This window comes from Chelonus insularis, unplaced genomic scaffold (assembly GCF_013357705.1).
Source record: "Chelonus insularis isolate UGA/USDA-ARS -01 unplaced genomic scaffold, ASM1335770v1 contig_398_pilon, whole genome shotgun sequence".
Lineage (NCBI taxonomy): Eukaryota > Metazoa > Arthropoda > Insecta > Hymenoptera > Braconidae > Chelonus > Chelonus insularis.
Genome location: NW_023276553.1, coordinates 265,351 through 291,421, shown reverse-complemented (window position 1 = coordinate 291,421; position 26,071 = coordinate 265,351). Strand labels below are relative to the sequence as shown.

The 26,071-nt window shown below is 30.6% G+C and overlaps 5 protein-coding genes across 6 annotated transcripts in view; 2 read left to right on the top strand and 3 right to left on the bottom strand.

Annotated features, from left to right (window-relative positions):
- LOC118067882 (tubulin polyglutamylase TTLL4-like) overlaps positions 1–10,323 on the bottom strand; it is a 105,231-nt gene extending 94,908 nt beyond the window's left edge. Inside the window, exon 1 of the mRNA XM_035084884.1 lies at positions 9,833–10,323. The gene's annotated coding sequence lies outside the window, so the exon portion shown is untranslated. The remainder of the gene's footprint in view (positions 1–9,832) is intronic.
- On the top strand, positions 6,536–9,528 carry LOC118067883 (enhancer of split m7 protein-like). The gene is made up of 2 exons (XM_035084885.1): positions 6,536–7,800; positions 7,930–9,528. Exons 1-2 carry the CDS (start codon positions 7,726–7,728, stop codon positions 8,482–8,484), a joined length of 630 nt encoding a protein of 209 aa, XP_034940776.1. The 5' UTR covers positions 6,536–7,725; the 3' UTR covers positions 8,485–9,528.
- Positions 10,324–10,717: 394 nt separating the features above from the next.
- Positions 10,718–19,824, top strand: spoon (spoonbill). 2 transcript variants are annotated; one of them, XM_035084890.1, is made up of 6 exons: positions 10,718–10,937; positions 15,206–16,033; positions 16,276–16,791; positions 16,872–17,087; positions 17,189–17,322; positions 17,393–19,823. In XM_035084890.1, the coding sequence occupies exons 2-6, from the start codon at positions 15,250–15,252 to the stop codon at positions 17,486–17,488; spliced, it is 1,746 nt and encodes a 581-aa protein (XP_034940781.1). In that variant the 5' UTR covers positions 10,718–10,937; positions 15,206–15,249; the 3' UTR covers positions 17,489–19,823. The 2 variants fall into 2 exon arrangements, with proteins under 2 accessions (XP_034940781.1, XP_034940782.1); XM_035084891.1 differs by lacking the exon at positions 10,718–10,937 and adding an exon at positions 13,099–13,391 and having other exon boundaries at positions 17,393–19,824.
- A 322-nt stretch (positions 19,825–20,146) lies between these two features.
- LOC118067937 (tektin-1-like) lies at positions 20,147–22,137 on the bottom strand. Its single transcript, XM_035084966.1, has 7 exons — positions 21,973–22,137; positions 21,667–21,908; positions 21,278–21,587; positions 20,990–21,204; positions 20,691–20,913; positions 20,472–20,626; positions 20,147–20,393 (listed from the first exon to the last, which is right to left on the bottom strand). The coding sequence occupies exons 1-7, from the start codon at positions 22,135–22,137 to the stop codon at positions 20,180–20,182; spliced, it is 1,524 nt and encodes a 507-aa protein (XP_034940857.1). The 3' UTR covers positions 20,147–20,179.
- A 218-nt stretch (positions 22,138–22,355) lies between these two features.
- On the bottom strand, positions 22,356–24,588 carry LOC118067894 (tektin-4-like). The gene is made up of 7 exons (XM_035084900.1): positions 24,430–24,588; positions 24,055–24,347; positions 23,623–23,932; positions 23,254–23,468; positions 22,941–23,163; positions 22,707–22,861; positions 22,356–22,635 (listed from the first exon to the last, which is right to left on the bottom strand). Exons 1-7 carry the CDS (start codon positions 24,586–24,588, stop codon positions 22,419–22,421), a joined length of 1,572 nt encoding a protein of 523 aa, XP_034940791.1. The 3' UTR covers positions 22,356–22,418.
- Positions 24,589–26,071: the final 1,483 nt, after the last annotated feature.

The window sequence follows — 26,071 nt, the reverse complement described above, 5'->3', positions numbered from 1 at the left end:
TCCTACCCAACATTGAATTCCTTCTTTTTCCGCTCTCAGACTCATGGAATCCATAAAATGATGTCATTTGCTTCTTAATTCTTATATTTACTTGCTATTTAACCGTCAAGGTTGAATCCTGAATGATCATTAGTTGTGTTTATCCTTGCTTGACCTGTATATCGACCTCAGAAATACGTAATACATAAACTACCGGTAAGATATATAAAATAAATTTACTCATTGACATTCTTGTCTGCTATTTTACAATAAATATTACTCAAGTGTAAGGACGATAATATTTTTATAATAAATAATGCTATTCTGAGAGAGATAGATCCAAAGTTGAAGGTGATAATTATTTATTATATATTTTCAAGTAATGAAAATTTCACATTAATGAAAAAATTGTACATCATATTGACAAAACTTCATTGGTGATTCGTAGAACGTAATAAAAAAGAGTCGAGACAAGTCACACCAAAAGAGTTTAACTCTCTCCCCTATATTCGGTCCAGACTTTCGGAGAAGCAGTGAGTCAGTGACTTAAGAATTTAATCGCATGTATACCTGCTATGCGTTCTTATACTGACCATAGGTGGTCTTTCCTGATGACTAAATGTGATGACTACCATGACTCAACGAAAAGCATACAAATAAATTGATGCAAAATTTATAAAAGCTCAAAATTAAATAAGAAATTTATTCTACAAAAGATTAAAATCAACCAAATGTATCTATTTAATGAATGTATTGATCATTCATATGCAACGTTAGTTAATTAAAAGATGTCATTCATAAGATTTTTAATCTGTTAAAAAATTAATTCAAAAAAGGTTCCAAATTATTTCCAATATTTATAAATCTGTGAAACCTTTATAATCGAAGCAATCAATATTATCTATAGAATAACAAAAATTATTTTTTAATAAAGAGTGATATAGTACAGATTGATCTATTGATTGAACAATTAATATCATTTCCATGATCGATTATTTATGTGTGATCATTTGCAACTACGCAAATCGGATTAATTCCAGTATAATTTGTACAAGCGTCGTCGCGTCAGTGGCGATGCATTAAACATGTTAAGGGGGTCGTTTTTTATTCTTAGTCGTTTGCTTTATCTTTCAATTGAGCTGAGACCTCCCTTGGTTAGGTCGTATCTCGGCGCCCGTGCTCGACACAATAGGACCCGTGGCAAGGGCCTTAATCATCTATCTTTCTTCTTCTTCTTCTTCTTCTTCTTTATTTCTTCCTTGCTCCTTTTAGCCAAGATCCACGAGCTTCAGGGTTGCCGGCTGCGGCTGAATCGTGGGAAAATCGAGCACGTGCGAAACCCGGAGGACCAGCAGCCTGTTGTTGGCTCTCACCCTATTCCCCTTGAGGATTTTGGTTCTCGTACGCCCACCATTTCGTCTTCGAAAGAGAAATCTAAAACGCCATCAGTTTTTTTTTTGGTTCTTCTTTTTTATTTATTATTCATCACTCTTCATCTTTTTTTTTTCTATTCAGAAACTACCAATTTACTTAGAACAGTATAGTGACTGCAATCAATACAAGTCTAATTTCTCAACGTGGGTTGAAGAAGCTCGTATTAACTTCTCCCGGGATCAACAAAAATATTAAACGATTTATAGATAAAATGATAATAATAAAGAGAAAAAATATGCAATGATAATGAGTCAATATAATGGGTTACGCGTGGGCAACCACTTTCAAGACTAACAAGTAAATGACCATCTCTTGGATGTATGCATGGCGATTTGCATCATCTTCGGAATGTATGGAGATTATAACCTGCTCGATGAGGCTATTGATAAGCACATCAAGTAAATATCATTAAAATGAGTTCATATTATCGGTCGTTGTGATGATGATAAAAAAAAACATTCTTAATTACCATAAATATATTTATGACGATTATTTACATTTTTTAATGTAAACTTGAATCAACGAGTATTTTACCGTCACATATTAAATTCTATTCTTTAATGGAATTAATTTCTTTTATAAAAAAATTTTAAATATTTAATCTCATTTTGACTTTCATATACTGAAATCTTTCTTCTTATTTATTACTATACATATAACTTGCAGTAGTTTATGCTCATAAGTCAATAACTATCGACTGAAAACGCGCAAAATTGCTCGTTTCGCCACGTGTCAGATTTACAACAATTAAAAGTAGATTAATACCAGAGTAGTAATTTAAGGTATCAAGTAGTCTACAATAATCAAGACAAGTGTTTGAGCCACGTGGCTTTTACATTGTACATGGAAACCATATTCAATACTAGAAGTTGCTACGAGTATTATTCAAAAAAATGCTAGAGAGTATAGTTCACTCAACTTATAGCTCCCATGTGTAAATGTGTATGTACATTTATATCCATGGTTTCCAATACGTACACGTGCCAATTGAAGGCTACTCTGTCATTATTACTATTCTCTTATCTTTATAAAGCCATGTTCATTTCAAAACAAAAAACTGAATAATATTCGTTTTAAATATTATTTTCTCTAGTGTCAGTTGGGACATGCAAATATATTTATTTAAATTCTTCCAGTATCTGACGTATAAATTGAAACATTGTGTCAACTGTATGTTGTTATGATATTACTATCAAAGATCATTCACCTTCATTTGAAAGCATTTTGACATCAATTATCACGTTCAATGACGTCAATAACTACTCAAATGTTTGAAATGAAAATATTTATTTAATAAAGATATTCAATAATATTATGTTAATCATTTTGCATCATGATTTCATCAAAATCAACTAAAGAACTAAAAAAGACATTTATCATCAGTAAAATATTCTTTTTTTTAATGTCTGATCACTAATTATGACTTTCCTTATTCTTTTCTCCAAATCCTTTGTATTGGGAAATACCAGACTGGTGCAGTTGGCAGCTTAAAGCACGTGCCAACAAAATTGAAAGGTACCGGAAGATTAGAAGTTCAGTGAGAGTTAGAATCTGTAGAGTAGGAGAAAGAAGTGGAGGTATAGTGTATATTACTAAGATGTTCATTTCTCTTAATTCTTTTTACTTTTAAGTTAGGTAAACCCCAGCCCGTGAGAATGTGAAGTCTACGTCTTCTGTTCGCGAACACGCTGGGTCACTCTCTGATCTCTCTCATGCCGGCTCGAACTCGACGAGAAACGTTTAAACAACTCTGTTTTATTAATATAGATATATATATATTTTATCTCAGATTCTCTCTTTCTTAAACTCTCTCTTTTTTCATTTGGTAGAAATCACACGATGTCAGAGAACTGCTAATCAACGTTTTAATTCATGAACAAGCTCCTGTGTATTTCTTACTAAAGTTCAAATTTCTTCCTCAAACTCTCATCTAATAAATATAATATGTCATCAGTTAAATAATAACTTTAAACATTAAAATTAATTTTTATGATGATTTTATCTATCTCAATAATTAAAAAAAAAAATTTTTATATCGTTTATTAAAATTTTATCTAAAATTAATTATAAATAAAATAATTATAATAATTAATAATATAATAATTATTGTATCTTTTTTATCAGGTGTAATAAAATGAATAAAATCGTTTTTTTGGATAATCATCTAATTTTCTGCAAAAAATCAAAAAAAAAAAAAAATTAAAGACTTGACCGATTAAATAAAATAAGTTGATTAATTGCATAAACAAATTATGGATGATTTTATTATATTTTTTTCCCAACTGAATAAATCATTTTTTCATACTTAGGCATAAACAGCTATTAGTGTTTTGCTAAACAAATATATAAAAACTGCAGTTCGATCTCGGTATGGGTATATTACTGCTAATTAATACACATAATCATAATATTTTATGAATTAAATTGCCGATATAACAATTATCTCACTCGATGTTTTAATGACGCCTGTTTTAAGTATAATTATGTTTAATATATAACTATAAAATTGAAAACTCTTTATTTTATCATTCTAGACATTTATTTTTACAATAACACTGATTACCGTCTTTACTGATGATCGTTCATCGTCTAGGCACTTGGTAATTTTTCCCTGGCGTCAAACTACCGTAAACTGATGTATCGAAGATTCAACGCTCATACGAAGAGTCGAATTTAATTTTCAATGAGGTACTACTGGAAGTAATGGATCAGAAACAATAAATCGGGTATTTTCAGTAAAGTTTCCACATCAGGGTTGCAAAGAAGGGATAATGATACTTTATGTTGACAAAAGATCACATTTTCCAGGTACGTAAATATAATTTGTTCTAAGTGGCAACATAATTTTCCCTGGGTTGTTTCCAGTCTCGGTCATACCTAGTATTTTCCCCGACTCAAAAGAGCTGACATAATTTTCTGTACAATCTGTCAATTATTGCTGCTATGAATACAATATATAAATTGACGCGTGCGAGCAACTGTTTCAATTAAGGGGAGAGTGACTCAAAAAAAGGGGGATGAGTACTTATTTCTTTTGTGGAAAAATTAAAATTCAAGAGGGACATGGGGAGAAGAAGCTGAACGAGATATCGTGTTTATTGCGTACTGCACAACTACTGAAGGGGAGAAAGGGGAGCTCGTTATGATTCTATGGCTCGTGCCACGGTGTGACATATGCTGCGAGGACAGCTGATGTACTAATAAGACCCCGAAACATTTGACCGGGTGCGCAATCGAGATAGACACATGAGAAAGTATTTAATAAAAAGAAAAGAAAAAAAAAAGGGAGAAAAGGTATGTGAGAAAATTCGCAGGAACGTCACGGGGTCGTCGACATATCAAAGCAATTGCAACAGAATTTCTCATTGAATTAATACACTTTATTGAGTGATTAAAAACAGACCAACGAGTGAAAATTTTCACACTCCACCATATGATTAACTTACTGTTACATAATAAACTTCATACTCTTTTTCCTCCAAAGCGAACAAAACATTAGTTATTTATAAATGCAATTAACAATAATGAATTATTGAATAAAAAATAAAGTAAAGTTTTTTGTTGATAGTAAAAATTATTTAATTTTTGTAAAAAATATTTTTAAAAAGAGACGAAATATGTCGCGAGGATAAGATATGCTTTGTCAGCATTTCCATTTTCGTGCGTGCAGACCGATCTATATTATTATAATAATAACTATAACATTATAGGAAACAAACTAATATTTCTTTATTGATCTGCTCTAAAACTTTCATTCATTGAATATTCATGACACGCAAAACCAACAACATATTGTCGTATATGAGTTGAAGTCTCAAGCCGAGCACATATAGTAATTCAACTGATAAGCTTCAGCTTGAGTTATTTTTCTTATGTCTGATTATACCACGACGTAATCTACGCCACGTGCCTCACGATTCAGCACGTGCTCATATATTTCCTTTTTTTTTTTACTTGATCGAAGGATATAAATGTGTGATTTTAGGATAGATACACCTTGTCTGGGTTTGTTCCGGGTGAACCCCTAATACGTTCAAATGTACACGTGTCTCAATACCAACTACTACCCCTGGGCGAGTTATTTTTTATTAAGTGCATTCGTTGATTCGACTTGCATCATATCTCCTCCAGCGATTTTCAATATAAAACTCTAATGCACGTGCACACAAATTGACTCGATGTTCGTACATGTGTTATGTAGTGTCTATTGTCTATATATTGTATACCCCATTAATCGAATGTATTACTTTAATGGACTCACATTCTTGCTATTGATACAGTAACTGAAAATAATCGGAGATTTTCAATGGTTCTCCAATTAAATCGAGCTTATTTCATCACAAAACTTTAATGTTCAATTTGACAAAAAAAACAAATTTTTTTGTATCAAAAACATTTTGTTAATTTGCAATATTATTTTCAAGAAATTTATTGTTGAAAAAAGTAAACCAGTGAGGTGGTAGTATAATTATATAAATGATCACGTATTTAATATAAGTATATAGTTGAAGTGTCAAGCAATGTTGAATAACTAAAAAAAATATTGTAAAAACTAGGAAAAGCGGTTTGAACATACATATAATTCTCTTAAAATCTCAACCAACAATGACTATACTAAGTATTACATGCAATTTAAAAATACTGAAAGGAACTTTAAACATCGAAAATCGTTTCTGATGATAATTTCAAAAAAGTCTCAAGCTTATTTTATGCACGAAAGAGTAAACACACTAAATTATTATATTTTTATACATTAATGTTATCGACATATTATTCTATTTTCAGTAGTGTTTGTTTGTCATTAAAAAAATTACATAATTTGTTGAAAGAACAACAATTTTCTAGCAACCAAATGTGTTGATAAGAAAAAAAAGATGACAAAAAGAGAGATAATTATCAAATTAATTTAACAATTCAAATTGTTCTAATAACTGCCAATAAAATGTAATTACGTCGTGCCAAGGATAATCCAAACGTGACTAAGTCACAATTGATATCATGCACGAGGAAATGAACACGAGTTGTGCCGCGTGCGGTTTCTTCTTTCAATACAACTACCTATACTATATAACACTCCTTCACCTCTTGCCTGGTCATTATAGACGGTGCTCGTCTCGAGATGATTAATCGTGCAACGAGGAGATCGCATGGTCACTTATCTTGGTGCGTTCAGTCGAGCGAGTTATCAAGAGTGAACGCCCGTGCAATTCTAGATTGCATGGGCTCGAGCCAAAGGGGAAAATAGTAATCATAAGAGGAGGATACAAGGTATGAAAAGTATAGAAAAATAGAGGAAAGAAACTACTGATGAGGAGGAGAATAGACTTGTGCCTTGCACACGCTGGACGTGAGCTGTTTGAAAGAGAAAAAGAAACACCGCAAAATACAGTATGGTGGAGAGATAAGCAGTAGATGTATATAATGCTGTTTCATAGATCGAGTCACGGAATGATTACGGTAGTACCAAGCGATAAGTAGACATCCGAAGGAGGTACTTGAAGTAACGAGCATCAGAGGAAATAGAAGAAGTCGACTAAAAATGATGCTATGAAAGTGGAAAAAGGAAAGGAGACTCAAGAAACTCGTTCAGGAGAACCGCAAAGGCGAAAGATGAAGAAGGAGCAACTGCAGGAGATATTATGGACTTCTATCGAGTACTGTAAATACGCGGGGAGAAGGAGGTCGATAAGAGTGACTTCAGCAGAAGAGAGAAAAAGATGAAGAGTGAGTATATTCACTCCTTGTGGTGCATTGCTGGCGTGGAACGTAAGCAATGAAGAAGAAAAGACATGAGACATCGCAACAACATATGAGACAAACGAAGACAGACAAACGGTGACGATGGCTTAGTGTGGGCGCGTGTCTGGCAGCTGCCGCTTACAGGTGGTGTGCTTGCTTGGGAACCAAGCTCCACGGCGCGTTCCCACGGAAGGCTCGTCCCCCATCACCGAACCCTGGTGTTTCCCCTCTATCCATCCCCACTTTATCCCTACTAGCTCCTCACTATAAAAGTCTCCGCACTACCGACAAATTCACATTTCTACTCTGCCTCTCGTACGGTGCAACTCGATACTTCGAGACACACCACGCGCTTATTCCAAATTCATTCATCTTTTCTCAGAGTAGTATTTGACTATTAGTCGACAGTGTTTACGCGCACTCGCTATCAAAACACTTCGAGTAGTGATTATCTCATTAGTTAACACTTGAGTGATTGTCATTGTGATCTACACTTATTCACGTGTAATATCACAATTCAGTGATTAATCAATCCAAGGATATACTTCGATCAAGACTCATTCAACTATCAACATGCAAATGCACGAACAAATGATGATCGTCGATGGACAAGAACAACCCATCTCCAGAACCTATCAATACAGAAAGGTAAGAATCTTATTTCATTCATTAAAATACCCAGTCAAATCAATTATTGATTATTTTTAAATCCACCTTATTATTTTAAACCATTAAAATGAAGAATATTAGCTAAATTATTTTATTAACTAATTACAGGTTATGAAACCAATGCTTGAACGCAAACGTAGAGCACGAATCAATCGTTGCCTAGATGAACTCAAAGATTTGATGGTTGCTGCATTGGCTGGTGACGGTGAAAATGTTGCTAAACTGGAAAAAGCTGACATTCTCGAGTTAACTGTTCGTCATCTACACAAACTTCAACGTCAACAACGTCTCTCAGCTAATCCAGTGATTGATGCTGATCGATTCCGTGCTGGATACACACATTGTGCTAATGAAGTTAGTCGGTGTCTAGCTGAAACTCCAGGAGTTGATGTTGCTCTTGGTACCAAACTCATGACACATCTTGGACACAAACTCATCTCCATGGATAAAACTGGACCTTTGACCATCCATGTGGCAGCGCCTCAACCATCACCTTCTGACAGTGAATCATCGAATTCTGAATACTCCATGCCATTGACACCTGCATCCAGTCAACCATCTCCAGCAGTTCGATCAGAAATTGACACCTCAATCGCTACCTCAACTCATCAAGGACTTCTCCAAGTAGCTAAACCAACTGAATCAGTCTGGCGACCCTGGTAAATACTTTAAAACAACTACATTGAGAACAATGACCCAACGGTCACATTCTCGACAAGAGCCAAACTTCTCAGGGCAAGTAGCCAACAGGAAAAGCCACAATAAATAATTAAGTCTCCGGAATAAATACAAAAACTCAACTAAAAGCTACTATATCGTCTACTAAATTGATCAAAAAGTTAACAGAAGCTGGACGATCGGACTGTGATGTGAATAGATTTCTTCAACGCAAGACGGTGAAAATAAGAGATCTATAGAAGCAGATATTAATCATTATCCTAAGAATTTTATCAAGTTTGTTACAATAGAATTAGGTAAATTCAAGCGGCCATTATCTAGTCAATGATAATGAAAAAAAAATTATATCAGTCGTGATTGTTTTTAAAACAATTTTAAAAAGTAACTTAAATAGTCATATGATTGACAACATAATGATCGCTTAAAACACCTAGAATTGCTCAAATCAATTATTCATAAAAGATAAATACCAAGGATATGATTCTTAAAATAGCAAATCATTCGAATAGAATTATAGGAGAGATTAAGACACTCTGATCTCGATAATAACAAGGCCACTTTTTGTATTAATGCCAAGTGGTTGAGCTTTAATTTAGTTTATATTGTAGGATTAGATTTTTTCTTACATTTTTGTATTGTTTATTTCATACTTTTATAAATGAGTTTTCTAATTTTACAGTTTTGGCGCATAAAGTTTATATAAGTAATGTAAAGTAATTAGTGAAGTTATCATTATTGTTAAATACATAATTGAGCGAGTGCAATTTTTAATCGAAGCGCCAAAACTTTAATATGTGCCTCGCCTCGGTCTAATATGAAACAATGTTATCTTTTTCTCATGAAAAATCAATCATTGGATCCTTTCAAACCTAAACGTCATTTTTTGTTAAATTATTCATGAAATGAAAATGACCGAGTAGAGGATCTTGTGATAGAGAAACCAGTACCTGTGATATAGATTTAAATGTAAGAAAGTTGCTGACGAAAGATGTTAATTTTTTTAAAATAAAAACATTAAATTTGATTATTAAATAACCTTTTTTTTATTTTTATAATAAGTTATCCCTGGCCTCTCTTTTCTTAAATTAATCCATTACCAATGTAAAATTATTTCAAGTCGAATGAATCATAAATACTTACCATTAAACACCTCTACGTCAAACGTTCAATGAATCATGACAACATAAATAATAATTTTCAGCACTTATAAATTGCGAATATGACTTAACTATATTTTCATTTCTATTTCAAAAAATATTTGAAAAAATTATTTTTACCACAAAGTTTTTTTAGAAATAATATAATAATGTTATTAATGTATAAGTATACTTACATCATTCGGTTGACGTTACACTACTTCGACCATCAACAAAATCGTATTCACTTGGCGGGTAAAGACACTTTTTTGTTTTTTTAGATAAGATAAGAATCAACTATAAAACGTTTTCAATAACGACTAAACTTGAACACATTAAAAATTACAAAACACACTAATTAGGTTAATTCGATTAATTACGATATCATTTGCTTTTAAATAAAACTATTTGACATTGAACTAAAAATTGTTGTCGAAGCAACAGTGTGTCACACGTGCATACGTCGCATAAATCAACGAAAATATGAGGTTATAAATACGAATTTAAAGATAAATAACCGTACAATTTAAATATTCTATTGAATATCCAAGATATTTGCATAATATCAATACTATTGAATAATTATAAACATTATTATCACGTCAAAAACAAAAATTTCTTCGATTTTAATACGGTAAATTTGGATTGCTGTACACACGTGCTATGGAGAGACAGGTGCACCTCAACGCTCCGCGGCCATCTTGTGAGCTTTTACGCATGCTTCTATCTGTATTGCAGATGCTTAGTCGGTAATTTTTTTTAACTGTTTTCAGTCGATCGTGTAGATTTTCTTCTTATCAAATATTTAATTAATTATCAACTTATGATAAATTTAAAATTTAAAACATGTCTAACCTCGTTTCTTCACCACGTGGTGAATACCTTGCAATAACATTGAATTTACACCTCTAATTGAAGTAAATTACTGACATATATATTATTTACAAATAGACAAAATAATGAATTACTGATAAATGTAATAGATTTTTTCGATAATTCATGACCGTGAAAAGGTTCTTGACCTAGAGCAATGACTGTTCTTGACGTTGTCATCTTGGGGAACTTGTACTAAAATTATTCAGCAGACGGCGCTGAGTAAAGAAGATTCACACACCACGCGGACTGTACAGAATAGTGGGACTTCATAACGCCATATTGTGAATTTAGAAGCGAGGAAAAACATTGTGTTCACGTGGAAATAAATTAAAGTCGGGTATTATTAATCATAGAGTGGATCGTGCATAAAAATTATAAAATCTACGGATATACTTTAATTATTAGTTTCATAAACTTCATCTATTGGTAAGTACATTTACCGGCATGACCATAAATTATTGAACCGCTCTCATGCTTTCTCATCACTCGCCGCAAGGCGGTTTTTCTCTTTCTTATTTTATTTCTAACTTAATTTCATGCTTTTCGCCTAATTGTCTGTATTCCTAAACTGATTGCGAATTTTTCTACTTGATCGCAATTTCAGAAACTCTTTTATACAATAATGTTATTTATTCTATTTAATAAATAAAATTCTCCGGCACTTGGGTCGTTTTAGAGGCTGTTGGACAATATGGACGCAAATGAATTCCAAAACGCAACACGTTAAACCGGTTCAATTCATATTCTCTAAAAAATGACAATTTCCGTTATCGAGATTGTCGTTTATCTCACAGACGTGCTCTACATGTTTGATAATGATTTAATAACTTGATATGAATCATGCTTAACACTTCCTTGCAATTATAAACCATTTCCACGAGTACTTATAGGGAGTATGTAATTCTGTCTACTCTCGTTGCAATATAAGTTTCATGTTCATCATGCCACAACGTATTTTCTTATTTAGTTCTAATCTAACATGAACTGATAAAATATCACATCATTTTCCATTTTTTCCCAAGTATGATTCTCAAATTTTTTTTTCATTTTTATTTCATTAATTTTATTTCTCATCCAATGTGTTTTTTTTTATTTTTAGCATTCATTTGTTTACATTTTAATGATTCGTGATTAACCTCTACTGATAATAAAGAAATTAGAGCAATGATTATTGTATAAACCTTTGAATATTTTAATTCTAGATAATTCTTTGAAATATAATTTTGCTGCGTTTAGTGAATATTTTTTTTTATCTGTTCTTATTTCATTCAGAATTAAAACAAGTGGATGTGTATTTATTCATAGTAATATTGGCAGAGTCAGCAGTTACTTGATCGTATTATAATAAAGAGATACTTATTTCTTTACTAAACAAAATTAAAAAAGATTTTAAAGAGTACAATACTTTCTAATATAAATAAATAATATTTATCCATTATTACTTTTCACAAAATGTAAACAAATAATGTAAATTTGAAGAAATAATTAAATTAGCATATTCAATACCAATAATATCCATTCTAAGCTTTACAATAATATAGTTCCCCTTTTGTTGAAATCTATTATTTACTCTAATGATTAAATTGAATGAACATAGTAGAATATTTTGTTAAAAATATTTGATTTTCAATTTTCGACTTAGCTTAAAACCTGCAACTATTCTCTTATAACATTCAAGTATCTTTCAGGATGCAAGAGACAATAAACACCTATGGCGTGGGTTACACCCCTGGATATCTACTTAAGCGTCTCGTGTCTCATAACCAGACTTGAACTGCAGCTCTATACATACTTCACTTGAGTCCAAGATACAGTCTCTAGCCGCTTTGGTCTTGACGCCGTTCGACTTTCTTTCTTCATAGTTTTACCCTGCTGTCTATTTTCTAGTTTCTTTTTTTTTTTTCATTTATGCCTCACTCAGCCTTGTAACCTTCACCACTCTTCTGTCCTTGTTCAACTTCTTACTTTACAGGGTCCTTGTGAGACTTCTGGTTATTTCACCGACACGTTGACGAACATTCCAAGCGCATTGAACCATTAGGACCTTCGTGTTGGCTTATCAAAGTACCTCAATCTCAATCTATCTAATACCTTTTTCTAGATCATTTATTATAAGAATTCCTCTGTTGAACTTTGTGGTAATAATTACATAGAGAATGTTACGAAATATACTTTGAAAGGCTGCAATAATATGAATTCCAGGTTATTCAAATTTGTCAGACCTTTGTTCATATTTTTAAAAATTTATCAAATTTACAGTGCTAACTTTATCCAATTTTACAGTTGACAGACTGATTCGCACAAGTGTTTTGAACTCAAATATTTAAATTTGCAATCAAGGATGACGTGAATTTTTAAATAACAGCCTGGATTGACTTTTTTCTTCGCCATGTATTTAATAAATTAAAGTGAGATATATATATATATATATATATAGTTGATATGGTTTCTTTTTTTAATTGTATCGGTATTTTTTTATCTTTTTTCATCTCGTCTCGATAATATGCCGACAATCACAGTCAGTCAGAACAGCTATAAGCTCTTTCTTGATTCTGGCCGTTGTCCGCAACTGCGTACTGTAGGTTTTAGACCTGTTCCAACCGCCTTTCTCATCCGACCACGTGTTAGAAGTCGTTGCTCCAATATAGCAACCGCAGTACGGTGTCGACTGTAGCAGTAAAAGTAACGCTTTATCAATTATCCGACCAATTTGTAATTAATTGTTTGTCTTGATTAAAAATAATTTCACTTTTATTTTTATTTAAAATTTTCATAAATCAATTTAAACGGTTTTTGTCGAGTGATCTACCGCTCCAAATTTTTTAACGGATATTTCACCAAAAAGTGTAACCACCACCAATCAATATGATTAAACTTGGGGTGAGTTAGTTATATAATTTAATCTAATAAACAAATTTTTGGAGATAATATTTTATTGTTAATTAATTACTGTGATTCATAAATAAATTAAACTTTCCATTATATTGATACAAAATCTATTGATTAGATAATTTTCATAAATTTCATTTAAATAACAAATACTTTCATTTAATAATCAGTATTAATAATTTTTCTATAGAATATTTGTCATGAAGATATTATCAATAGATGGTTCCATATGTATCATTAAAATGACGCTTTAAAAAGAATTTTAGGAGGTAGTATTACACAATCGATAATTAAAAGTCGATAATAAGATTTTGTGTAAACATAATTTTTCTTGCGAATTTAATTACATTAATGACGATGATATAGCAGCTATATTGTTACTGATACAGAACTTGATTGATTAATTGAAAGGGTAGAAATTAATTTATCTAGATTTACTGTATTAGTTGCAAGTCATAAAATAGTTTATAATAGTTAATATAATTTATAGGTTGCTAGTCACAAGTAATAAGTGTGACAATCTTTCATGTAAGCGTAGTTATATCGCATATGATATGAAACGTAACGACGTTAAGTTTAAAACATTACATATTTCTTTTCAACGCGTGAATGCGAATTGCCCACGAAACCGGTCGCCCGCACTTGAGGCAAGTTCTCCGTGAAAGTTCAACAAGATTTTTGCTCTCAAATGTTACATTCTCCTCGTAACTCAGACACCCAGATAGTTTAATCGACAAAATTCAAGAACGTGTGCTCTTTTTCAGAGTTCTTTAATATCCTTGATGAACATCTTATCATAATATTGTCAAAAATATCTTTACTTTTTTATCATATGTTTATTACTCATCTTTTTGATAATAAATTTACCATCTTTGTGTTAATATTATTACAATAAAATATTTTATACACAAAAAAAATTAAATACTACTTGTCATAAAATGTGTGCTAGCTTATTGATAGTAAAAAATACCTTATGTGATAGTTTGAGTTGATGATGTAACTTTATTGTTGATTATATGGTAACATTGAAAAAAATAGATAAAAAAAAATTGTAAATTATATTTTGTTTAATCTATCGCAACATAAATTCCTAAACAGGTTATTTTTTTTTCTAAACTCTATTTTAAATTAACTTGATTGTACTCTCAACAATATGTTGGAAAACCTGTTGATAATTATTTAATATGGTTCTATTTTTAAAATTAATGTGACATTTGACGTAGGTTAGTTGTTCATAGATGAAGGATGTATAGGAGAATTATCCTTGTCATGGTATGGAATTTCTATTTCTATCCGTAGTCTACCATTCACAGTAGGTGGTAGATTTTAAGGTCTGATATTTCCCATGGTGGTTAGAAACTATTCGAAACTATTTTATGTATTCCGTTTGAGTTTAGTGTCTTAAACATTAAAATTCTACGTAAATATTCAACGAAATTCAAGAAAAAATATGTGATAAAAATTACATTATTTCGTACATCCAATTCATCATAATACAAACATAGAGATGCAAAATACATACATGTTTTGCGATAAATTTGTTCTATGAATATTAATTTTATAATCTTATACAAAAAAAAAAAAAATAATAATAATGAATATTTTATGGACAATTAACTCAATAAGTCTAAAATTATGTAAAAATTAAAATTTCAACACGAAATGAGAATTTTAAAATGGATTGATTTATTTCACAATTAAATTGATCTTTCGTATTAAATATTATTAAAATTTTGGAAAATATTTATTTTTAATGAATAAATGAATACAAGCTTCATATAATAAGAATACAATTTATGTTTCAGCTTTCAGAATTTTTAAAGAAAAACGGCTACCGTGGACTTCAATTATGTCTATTCACAATATACAACTCATAAAGTGGACTTTTCCTGCGTTTGCATTTATAATAGGATTTTTGTGGTACAAACGTCGAGGTGTCGAGCGAGTTGACCCTGGCGGAAGAAGTATAGAAGCTGATAAGAAATCAAAGAACATCTCTGAAAAAAATATAGATAATAATCAACCGAAAAACGGTTTAACTCTGTATGATTCTGGGATACATATTGATAAGACCTTCACCACTTTGAATACGAATATTAATACCCTCGGTCGAGTGTCTGAAGAAGTTGTCTGTAGCCCAAGGAAAGTTAGTGACAGTTTAGATATCCCTATCAAGAAATCCAGTCCACAATCAATTTCAATGAGATCTAGAAAATCTTCCGGAGAAAAACACACTTGGTACGAGGATATTGAAGATATGCCAGAAATGAACGAAGAAATACTAGGCAGCAATCCAAAGTTGTCGAGCTTTGATTTGATGACGCGGAGTCGACCTCCCATTCTCGAAAATATTCAAGATAATGAAAATAATATCGAAAAACATTGTGAAGAAGAATTAATTAAAAAAATGACACCCAATGAACAGTCTATACCCACTATCCAAACAAGATCTCGTTCAGTTAGCATCGAAACCTGTGAAAAACCGATCGAAGAAGTTTCCACTGATGAGAACAAGACACGAGGTCAAGCTATTTCTGAAAGAGATTCTGCTAATCATAGTCCAGTTTCTGGTGTCTTAGATGGAAGTGTTAATGATGATATACGAAGTGAAGGAAGTACTGATAGTGGAAAAGGTAATATATGCCTTCTATTAATTTCATATAAGAATATAGAAAGTTTTTATGTATTAGTTTATTAGTTCAATCAACGTCTTATCTTGATAATTTATTTTATTTCAACAATTGTATCTGATTTGTCCGTAGTACTAAATGCTTATTAAAACGTGTTGGAATTATTAAATATATATATTTGCTATATTCTAATTATATATTTTTCTTTTCATAATATTATACTTTTCTAAAAATAATATTTTCAGGCGGAAGTATTAATGGACAAGTGTCAAAGAACAAATGCACTACTGTATATGAATTTGAACTGCCTCTTTATTTGGTTGGTAAATTCATTGGAAGACATGGAACGTGTATTCAGGAGTTGAATGCAAAAGCTGATGTCAATATTCTATTACAACGTCATCCAACTGCAGGCAAACATATGAAGTTGTGTGTTATTGAAGGACTACCAGAAAACATCAATATCGCATTGGAATTGATTAGGCAACAATTTCCAGAAAAAAAACATCCCTCTTTGACATTAGAACAAGTAAACATGACTCCTAATCCAGAACAAGTACCGTGGATGACAGAATTGATGCATCTTCAATTGATCGAGGGTGTAAATAATGATGTTATGGTCTGTCACATTATCCAACCTAATCGTTTATTTATTCAGCTTCCTACACACCCCACGTATCCTTCATTAAGGGTGTTAGATTACAACATGACACAAATGTATAGTACAGTTGAATCACCTCCCGTACCAGATCAACTTAGCCGTAAGTTTATTAAATAATTATTATTTTTTTTTTATTCAATTGATAAATATTCGAAATATAAATAATATTGGTTTTTACAGAGGGAATGCTAGTAGTTGCGAAATGGTATGATAAATGGGTGAGAGCTTACGTAGAAGAACCCGATCCAGCTGGACAACAAAATTTGGTTCGTTTAGTCGATCATGGAGGATTTTGGACATTTAGTAATGCAGAAATGAGAAAAATTAGATCAGATTATCTTACGTTACCTTTCCAAGCAATAGAAGTATCTTTAGCAAATATTAAACCTGTGGGAGGTAAGTCAAATTATCTAAAATACTATGATAATGATAATTTATTTTATCTAAAAAATATTTTTTTTTTGTCATTCGTATTAATGAACAAATAAATCATTTAGGTGAATGGGTGCCGGAAGCATACGATATAGTAGCTCAACTATGTACTGGAAGTATTGGCCAGGCACAGATTGAAGGATATATTGACACAGTAGTTTATATCAGCTTATATATTAATATGCCAAAACATGGCGGGGTAAGAAATATTAGCATTTTTAAATAACGTATTAGTATTATTGATTATTGATATCACGTTTCGTTTACAGGTAATATCAGTTGCACATGAATTGATAGCCCGTGGGTATGCAGAGCCTGTTTCTCTAGAAGAATTGGCTGCAGAACAAGCGTTGTTGCAAGTATAATTGTGTGATTTTAGGTTCCGTACCTGCGTAAGTCAGATAAATTAAAGATTCGAAAAGTGTGATTCGCGTATAATTGTATGATGAGTGATTTATGAACGTTGATATGAGTGTGTGAGTTGTTTCGTTTTACGATGCAACACCCATTTTTCTATAAATCAATTCATTGTTTTTAAATATCATGAATATTCGGTAAAGTTACATAGATACATACAAACAGCCTTGCCATTATTGGTAAACACTAAGTTGCGATAATATTTGTACAAAAGGAAAAAAAAGTCAGGAAAATTATTTCTTAAATACATAAAAGCGTAATGGTTTTTGACTGTACGGTTACAAGTACATTTATATTCTATTTAGATTATTGAGATATTAATTTACATGAGAAGTTTAATTCTCAATTACGATAAATTTAAATTTTTCTAATTTTCTATAAAAATTTAATAATTACGTAAAATTGCATAAAAAAAAGGTAAGAGTCAGTTTGTATGAATGTCATTTAATCTCCATTCATATTTACTACTTAAGGGTTTACAAACGAATTGATTAAGTTAATATTTCAGCTTTTATATGCCATAGAATTTTGATGATGACAATATTTTTTCCTTATTACTCAAATAAAGTATTTAGGTTCAGTGAGTAATTTAAGTTGGAAAATGAATATTGTTTAAAAATAATGCAATGAAGGGTTGTCTTTTACGAAACTTTCAGGCTGATTCTGGTCGTCATACCTCTTCCTGTAAATATTGTATCAATATATATCCGCTTATTAAATATTTATACTTAACAATTAAAGTGTGGAACCAAGATGATAATTAGCGTTAGACGTTGATAATGCAGCAAGATAAATATAAAGTAGTGATTTGTTTCATTCTCAAAAAAACATGATGACATATAATGTGTTTTGGTATAAAGAAAAAAAAAAACAATTTATATATTTTTTGTTAATTCGATAGAGCTGAATTTTTTTTTTCAAAGAAACAAATAATACTACATAATTTTATAGAAAATCGTTCTGCAACAAAAATAATTACTTTATCACGTCAAAGAATTTCTACATAAGATGTTCTACGATAGCTGGGAAAAATTTATAAAAAACAAGTATCATTAAGATAGATCAGTTTATATAAAAAAAAAAAAAATAGAAAAATTAGTATTTCGTACTGAGAAGATGTTTAAAAATTTATAATTGTTATCAGATGTTTTTTATATCATTTCGTACTTCATTTTGATATTAAATATCTCGTAAGAAATCAAGAGAATTACCAATTAAAATTTTTATATATACTCATAGTTTTTTCATTATTAAATGATTTACAACATAAAATATAGACTAGTAAACATCATTTAGGCATGCACACTGTTGTTAACTTTACTAATTCTTTTTTCAATGAAAATGCAATAAATAAATCTTGTTGAGAATATATTTCCACTTTATAAGAATTATACAACTTACGAGAGACTGAGAATGCGAAAAATTTACCATTCTGTGGAGATATTAAAACATTGAAAAATGAAGTAAAAAAATGTTCCTGTATGGAATAATTTCTATAGAATTTTCGTATTCAGCTTTAGTAACTTCCAAAACTGTTATACAAGTTGAAAACTCGATACTCAATATTGTTGATTTCTAAACTGACTAAAAGAATATTTTTCTAGGAATATTATTAAGAAAATATAAACTCACAAGCGAAAATAGCTTACTATATAAGTACATGTCATTGTCAACGAGATGTTAGTAATAATTTACTTTAATGTTATAGCGTTTTACTATTACTATAAATCTTAAACGCAAAATCTTTATTTTCTTTTATGTGATAAAAGAAGTTTGAATTCTTTGAGTTTAACAATTAAAATAAGGTTTTGTTTAAATGTTTACTAACATCGAATAAGCGTTTTGTAATTTTCTCGTTTTTGTATATATAATATAATCAACTATTGGGCCCAGCTATCAGTTCATTTTTACGTTTCACTTATCATATAAAAAAGTATCAAGTGATTTGTATATATATATATATATACATCAGTGTAGTATCTTTGGCGTTTATATTAAATTTGCATTTTAATTAAATGCTTTTATTGAAAATCATAGAATTTGGAAGAAAAGCGATCATGGTTCACGAAAAATAATAGAAATATTTTAAACATATATTGAAATAAATCTAGGGCTAATTATTATTAGGGAATCGTACTTTCACTATAAAAGAAAATAGAAGAAAACAACTATAGCCCTAGGCGTGATTATTTAGTGGTTCATTTTGTGATAATTTTTCATGATATTAGTTTTAATTTTAAATCAAATTATCGGTCATTGAAAAAAATATTTTTTACCTATTTATCAATATGTTTTCATTCTTTATATATTTCATATAAACATTTTTAAATGTAACAAAATAAAAAAATACAAAATTTATTGATTAATATAGTAATTTAGCTCAAGATAAATATTAAGTTGCTCTCTACTGTATCTATTTTCTTTATTTTATATATAATATTCTTAATCACTTAAAACATTATTTCAAAATTTTCTTTTTAGTTAAATTTCTTCCTCAATAGCTATCTTTTTTTTTCTTTATTTTTTGTAATTATGATCGTTATTTTTCTGAATTCTTTGTTTGTTTAATTTGATATTTTTATGTTTAATAATAATTTCGTTTATAATTAAAATGAAATGGTCGAGTTTTTTTTAATATATTAATAACCATGTAAACCTTGATCTGATGGAAAATATGCTCTCATATTTTGACACATATTTTGATCGACCCATAATGTATTTTGTTTTATCAAAAGTTCATTTTGTAATTTGTTTTGTATTTTTTTCAAATCTTCTAGTACCATTTCTGCATTTTTTGTTTGAGTATCTAAGGCACTTACTCCTGCAGATATATCTTTTACTTCGTCAATTAGACTTGTAAGAGAAATATTTATCAAATAGTTTACTATATATATTTATTAATATTCTAATAATGTTTCAAATTTTTCTTACCAAAACTGAGAAAAATCACGACATTGCTCAATATTGTTTCTCTGTAAACGCATATGTAGTTTTGTTTGTGCACATTTCATTGGTCCATCCAACTTTCTGATGGATTTAGATGTCTTAGCAATTGTAGCTTCTAAATTTGATATTGACTTCAAACACTGAAAATTTTAATTCGTATATTTTATTTTTATCTATTCAAAGATTTACTAAAATAATTTTTACCTCAATTAAATTGTTTTCAAGATATTTATATGCTTTTTGAGTTTCATAATTTCTTTTCTTCAATGCAACATCAACTTTATCTGCTTGAAGTTTTAAATTTCGTACTGCTTTTTTTACCATATCTTTTGTATCTTTACAAAAAAGTCTAGCTCGTGTAATTGCAGTTTGATTAAAGACTATATTATCTTTAGACACATATTCATGTCCTGTAAGATGATACTGCCTGAGAAAAAATGCATAAATATGATTATTTTTCCCGCGAAAAATTTTTTTCAAGTAATGTAAAGAGATATGGTTACCTATCAGGTAACTGAGCACATCCTGGTTTCCAATGTACCGTTGGAGACCCATTTTTCATACCTAGGCACTCGATTTCTATGTTATAGGTATCTTTTTTATCGGACCAATCTTGTTCTAATTTTTGTTTAGCACCTTTCAATTCTTGTATATATTTTTTTCCTTCATTTATAATTTTTGTGTATAAATCTAGTATTTCTTTACAAAGTGCTCCTTCCTACTCTTATAAATAAAATTAGTTAGAATTCAAGTCTTTAAAAAATTGAAATCTACATTTGGAAAAAGGATACCTTAGTTATTTCTTCAGAAACTGAGTCATGAACAAGATCTGGTCCTAATCTCTTATTTCTCATTTGTTGAATATCATGATTTATATTTTTTACTAACGTTACAGTATGATTAGATTTTACCAATTGTTTTATTATCTTTTGAACATTTTCTATCTCAGAAACAGTTTCCTTTATATTATGCTCTAATGTACGTTTCCAGTTATAGATAATACGTGCTCGATCTTTCAAGTGAATTTCAGTTTCAAGTTTATTTTTATCTACTTGACTAAAAATTTCATTTTCAGCAAAATGTATATGGTGTGTCATATTTCTGTAAAATATTCGATGGTTAAATATTTAATATTTATTTTAAATGATTAAAGAAAATTTTTTTTCCATTATTTATATACTTGGCATTATCGACTGGTTCTTTAATTTCTTCTGATAAAATATGATTATGTAAACGCCATTCTAAAGGACTATATCGAGAAAGAGTATATTTATCTACTGCTGGTCTTGTACCAATCTGTTCAGCTGATTTTGTCCAGCGATCTAATGATGAAGTATTTTCAACTGCTGCTTCTGATGGCTTTGAATTGGACAGTGAATATTGACTTGACAGTAATTGAAATGTTTGGGATACATCATGATCCTTAAATTATTCAATTTTTTAATTATTTATTAAATAATAAATCTATACGTTATAAAGGATATACTTCTTTGAGATTTGTAGCCAATTCATTAGCTTCTGAATCATGGTTAGAAATTTTCTCGTCATTCAATGAGCTAGCCAATTCATTTGATAATTGTTCATCGATAAATGTTTTGCAAGGTTTGAATTTAATATTTTTTGCAGTTTTGCGATAAATTACTTCTGTCATTTTTTACTTAAATACCATTGAATCTATGACAAACAAAAATAATAAACATAAAACAAATGACGCTCTTCATGCGTGTGCATTTATTAAAGTTGAAGTAAGTATAAAAAAGACTTATCAAAATACTTGTAGACATAAAAAGCACAAATAAAAGTACAATCTTTTCACCTAGATTCATATAAAATAGAGCACAATACGATGTATAAAAGTACAGTGGACAATGTAAAAGGTAATTCTAAAAGGATTAAAAATTCATTGGCAGTTGTCGAGCCGGAACGTCGGATTTATACGTGGCCAGACAATGCTTCAGCGGATGGGTAGTATGAGCGAAGCAATTGTCCACGATCTCTGTCTATGTAAAGACTTTTTTTCTTCACCATTATTTCACGTTCTAAATCACCACGAGATTTCACCAGATCTGCTTGTGTTTCCTCAGCACTTTTCAATTGACCTGCCATTGCTGTTAAATTTTCTTGTATCGTTTTTACCTCGTCAATCAATCTACAATAAGATCAAAATTCAATGATACACATAGGATATTTAATTTTGAATGGAATTAGAATATGTATTACCTATATTGAGGAACATCACGACAGCTTTCAATATTTTTTCGTTGAAGACGATAATCCAGACGTGATTGTGCCACTTTCATTGCATCATTCAAGCCTTTTGAAGCTCCTCGAAGTTCTTCTATCAACTGCTCAATATCAGTAAGTTCATTAAGACACTAAAATAGAATAGTTATTGTTAGTAGTTAATCTTTTTATCAATATTTTCTTACGTGTAGATCTCTTTTTTAATTTTACATTTACTAATTCCTTTTCCAGCTCCTGACAAATTTGTTCTGTCATGTCTACCTTTTCTGCTAAAACAGCATCTACCTGAATTGCTTGGCTACGAAGATCTTTTACTGCTTTCAAGTAAGTGGCATCTAAATTGAGACGAAGCGCAATCGATTTTTGTCTGACATTTTCGCAATATTCTAAATTTTCTTTAGTGAATTTTTTATATTCTTCAGGACATGATTGCCTATGATTATTAACAATTCAGTATTCCATATAAAAAAAAACTCAAAAAATAATACACATTAAATTTAATCATAAAAAAGCTATTTGTTACTCTGATGAAACTCTGGTAGCTCCGGGCTTCATCATAATCAACGGAGAGTCATTAGTTAATCCGACACACTCTGATTCGATTGTATAAGCATCGATTTTGTCAGTAATGTCGAATTCTGCTCGTGCCTTTGCAGTTTTTAACTCGACTAGTTGATCTTCGATGGATTGACGTTTTTGGGTGAGTAAAGCTCTTACTTCCGCTAATAAAGCAATTTCCTATAAAAAATGAATATAAAAAACATCGCTCTAATTGATTACAGTAGATTTTTTTTCTACAATTTATTGTAATTCTAATTTTTAATATTTATTTGTGAAAATAATAATGTTTGTAATTAGATGTTATCAAAAATGATTGATAGTTGACATTTACTTTTACTAATTCATCTTCAACTTTATCACGAACCAGGTCAGGCTCCATCCTCAAAGATCTCAGTTGTAAAAATTCTCCAGAAATATTTTCTGGGATTATTAAGATCGAAAGAGATTGTTTAACGCGACAGAGTTCACCTTCCAGCAATTCAATCTCATCAGTTAGCTCAAGAATAGCTTGCTCGAGTTGGGCTTTGAAATGATGAATTTCGCTGGCTCGTATACTTAATTTATCTCTATTTTCCAGTTGATTTTTGTCTGTTTCTTTATAAATTTTATTGTTGGACTGTCTAAAGTTCTTGGTTATTGTTCTGAAAATAATTATGATCTCATGAGTGATTGTAAACAATTCACATTAGCCTTAGATTGATAAAATTTTTTTTCACTTAAGTCATGATACGACTGAATTCATCTTCCAGCACATTTTTATTACCGAGCATTATTGATTATTTTAGTAGATTGATCAAAAAACGTTTGATTGTGTATTCTCCATTGAGCAGGAGTATATCGAGTCATAGAATAACGATCAACAACAGGTCGTATGCCAGTCATCCCTGTCGTGGGAGAAAAAACAGGCCGACCAGTTGCCCAAGGACCAATTGGCCCCATCGGTCCTTCAGCTTTTGGAGGAATATTATCTTCTGGCTGAGGGAAGTATGGTGGTTTTTCATCATTCCCTATGCGTTCTCTCAGAACATTAACTGTAGGACAATCATCCCCTAATACCTAAACTCAAATACATATCTAATAAATCTATCCTCACGATACTAATAACCATAAATAAATAAATAGCTAATAATATATTTACCGTTCCATTTTTGTAATTCAGTTGATGACATGGTTCGATCCTTCGACTTTTCATTTCACTTTCGGCCGTCGGGAGGTCACCAATGCAACATCGTTCGTCTCTGATTCTTCCTGGATCATTCAGAGTACATCTTTCGTCTAGGAACTGACGTTGCAACATCTTGTTCTTCAAAACAATTTTTCCAAAATTATCAAATAGCACTTTTTGTGCTAAGAAACATTAGACTCTAATTTATTTCAAGTTACTATGATCTCATACACAAAAGCTGTTGTCAGGAATTCAAGTTAGTTTATTCTAGCGTGCACGCAACGTATTTCTACCTTGTTCTATAACTCTCGGAAGTTGTGAGGGGAAGAGTCACGTTACCAAGGTGGTATTGCAACTAGGGAAGTTAAACAGTTTCTTATTGATCGAAAAATACCTAATATAGAATCCACCTTAATTAAATTTATGTATTTTATTATATTTTTTTTATAATGTTTTATCAACTTTCTTTTGTTTTCATAACCCTGGAAGAATAGATACAAGTATCAAGAATAATCCATTAAGTATTTTCATGTGGAAAATACATATTTTTTTAAATTGCCAAAGAAACTACTCTTATCATTCTATATGTGTATGTAGAGATCTATCATAAGTGTGAAATTTAAATCTGTTTAAACGAGCATTTGTTGAGCAGAAAACCCTCCATCCGAATGCTAAATCCCCAAACGACGGTCGAAGTGGTTAGCTAGCACCCGAGGCGTGTCTGACAGGGTGGTCAGGAGGCCTCGTTCAGTTTGTTCAGGAGAACGACGAGGCTCAATAGAGCACACATTGGTCGAGTTTGCAAGAGATCATCCACCAGATGAGAGTGAGAAATTTTTTAGATCTTTGAATCAACTTCAATCCTCATCATTTCTAAACTTATTTCTTCTAGGCATACCTTTTATTAATAAAAAATAATGTTTATTAATTTTTTGTACATATTTCATTATAAACAGGTAAAAAAATTGAAAGATTGAATGGATAGAGTTTCTGTAAAGGATAAAATTCATTAGGAAAATGATGATTATAAGGCTGGAAAAGAGACTAAACTAAAGGAGCTAAAATACCATTTAAAGGCTCTCAACATTTAAAGCTTTAAACTGCAAGTTCCTTCTCTCCCTTATAAAGTAAAAGCTCAGAGGGTAGTGAGAATGAAAGAGGATTCATTGGTGGGACATTGCGCGGTGTACCGAGCCATTAGATCGTGTAAACGCAATTTTATGATGCGTACGAAGCTTATAACTGTCGAGCAGGGAGAGAGACATGAAATTCTAAAGTGAATATTTCTCAACTTGCATATATTTATGCGAAGTAAATTTAATAGATCAAGTCTATCATTATTGTGGAATTCATTTGTAATAAAGCTGTGGATATTAAGATCAAGAATTAATTTTAAAAATTAAAATGATTATTTTAAAATTATTAATTGACTGAAAATATTATATTTCTAAAATATAAATAATTCAACCTTAATAATAATTAAATGAATCTTAGAAATGATTAAGAAATATTTTTCGAGTACTTTGCCCAACAGAAATCAAAAGTGCAGTCTCAAAGCAAAGTTCTTTGGTAGGTTAAAATAAAAAGTATTGGCCTGCCGGAGTAAAGCTCGTCG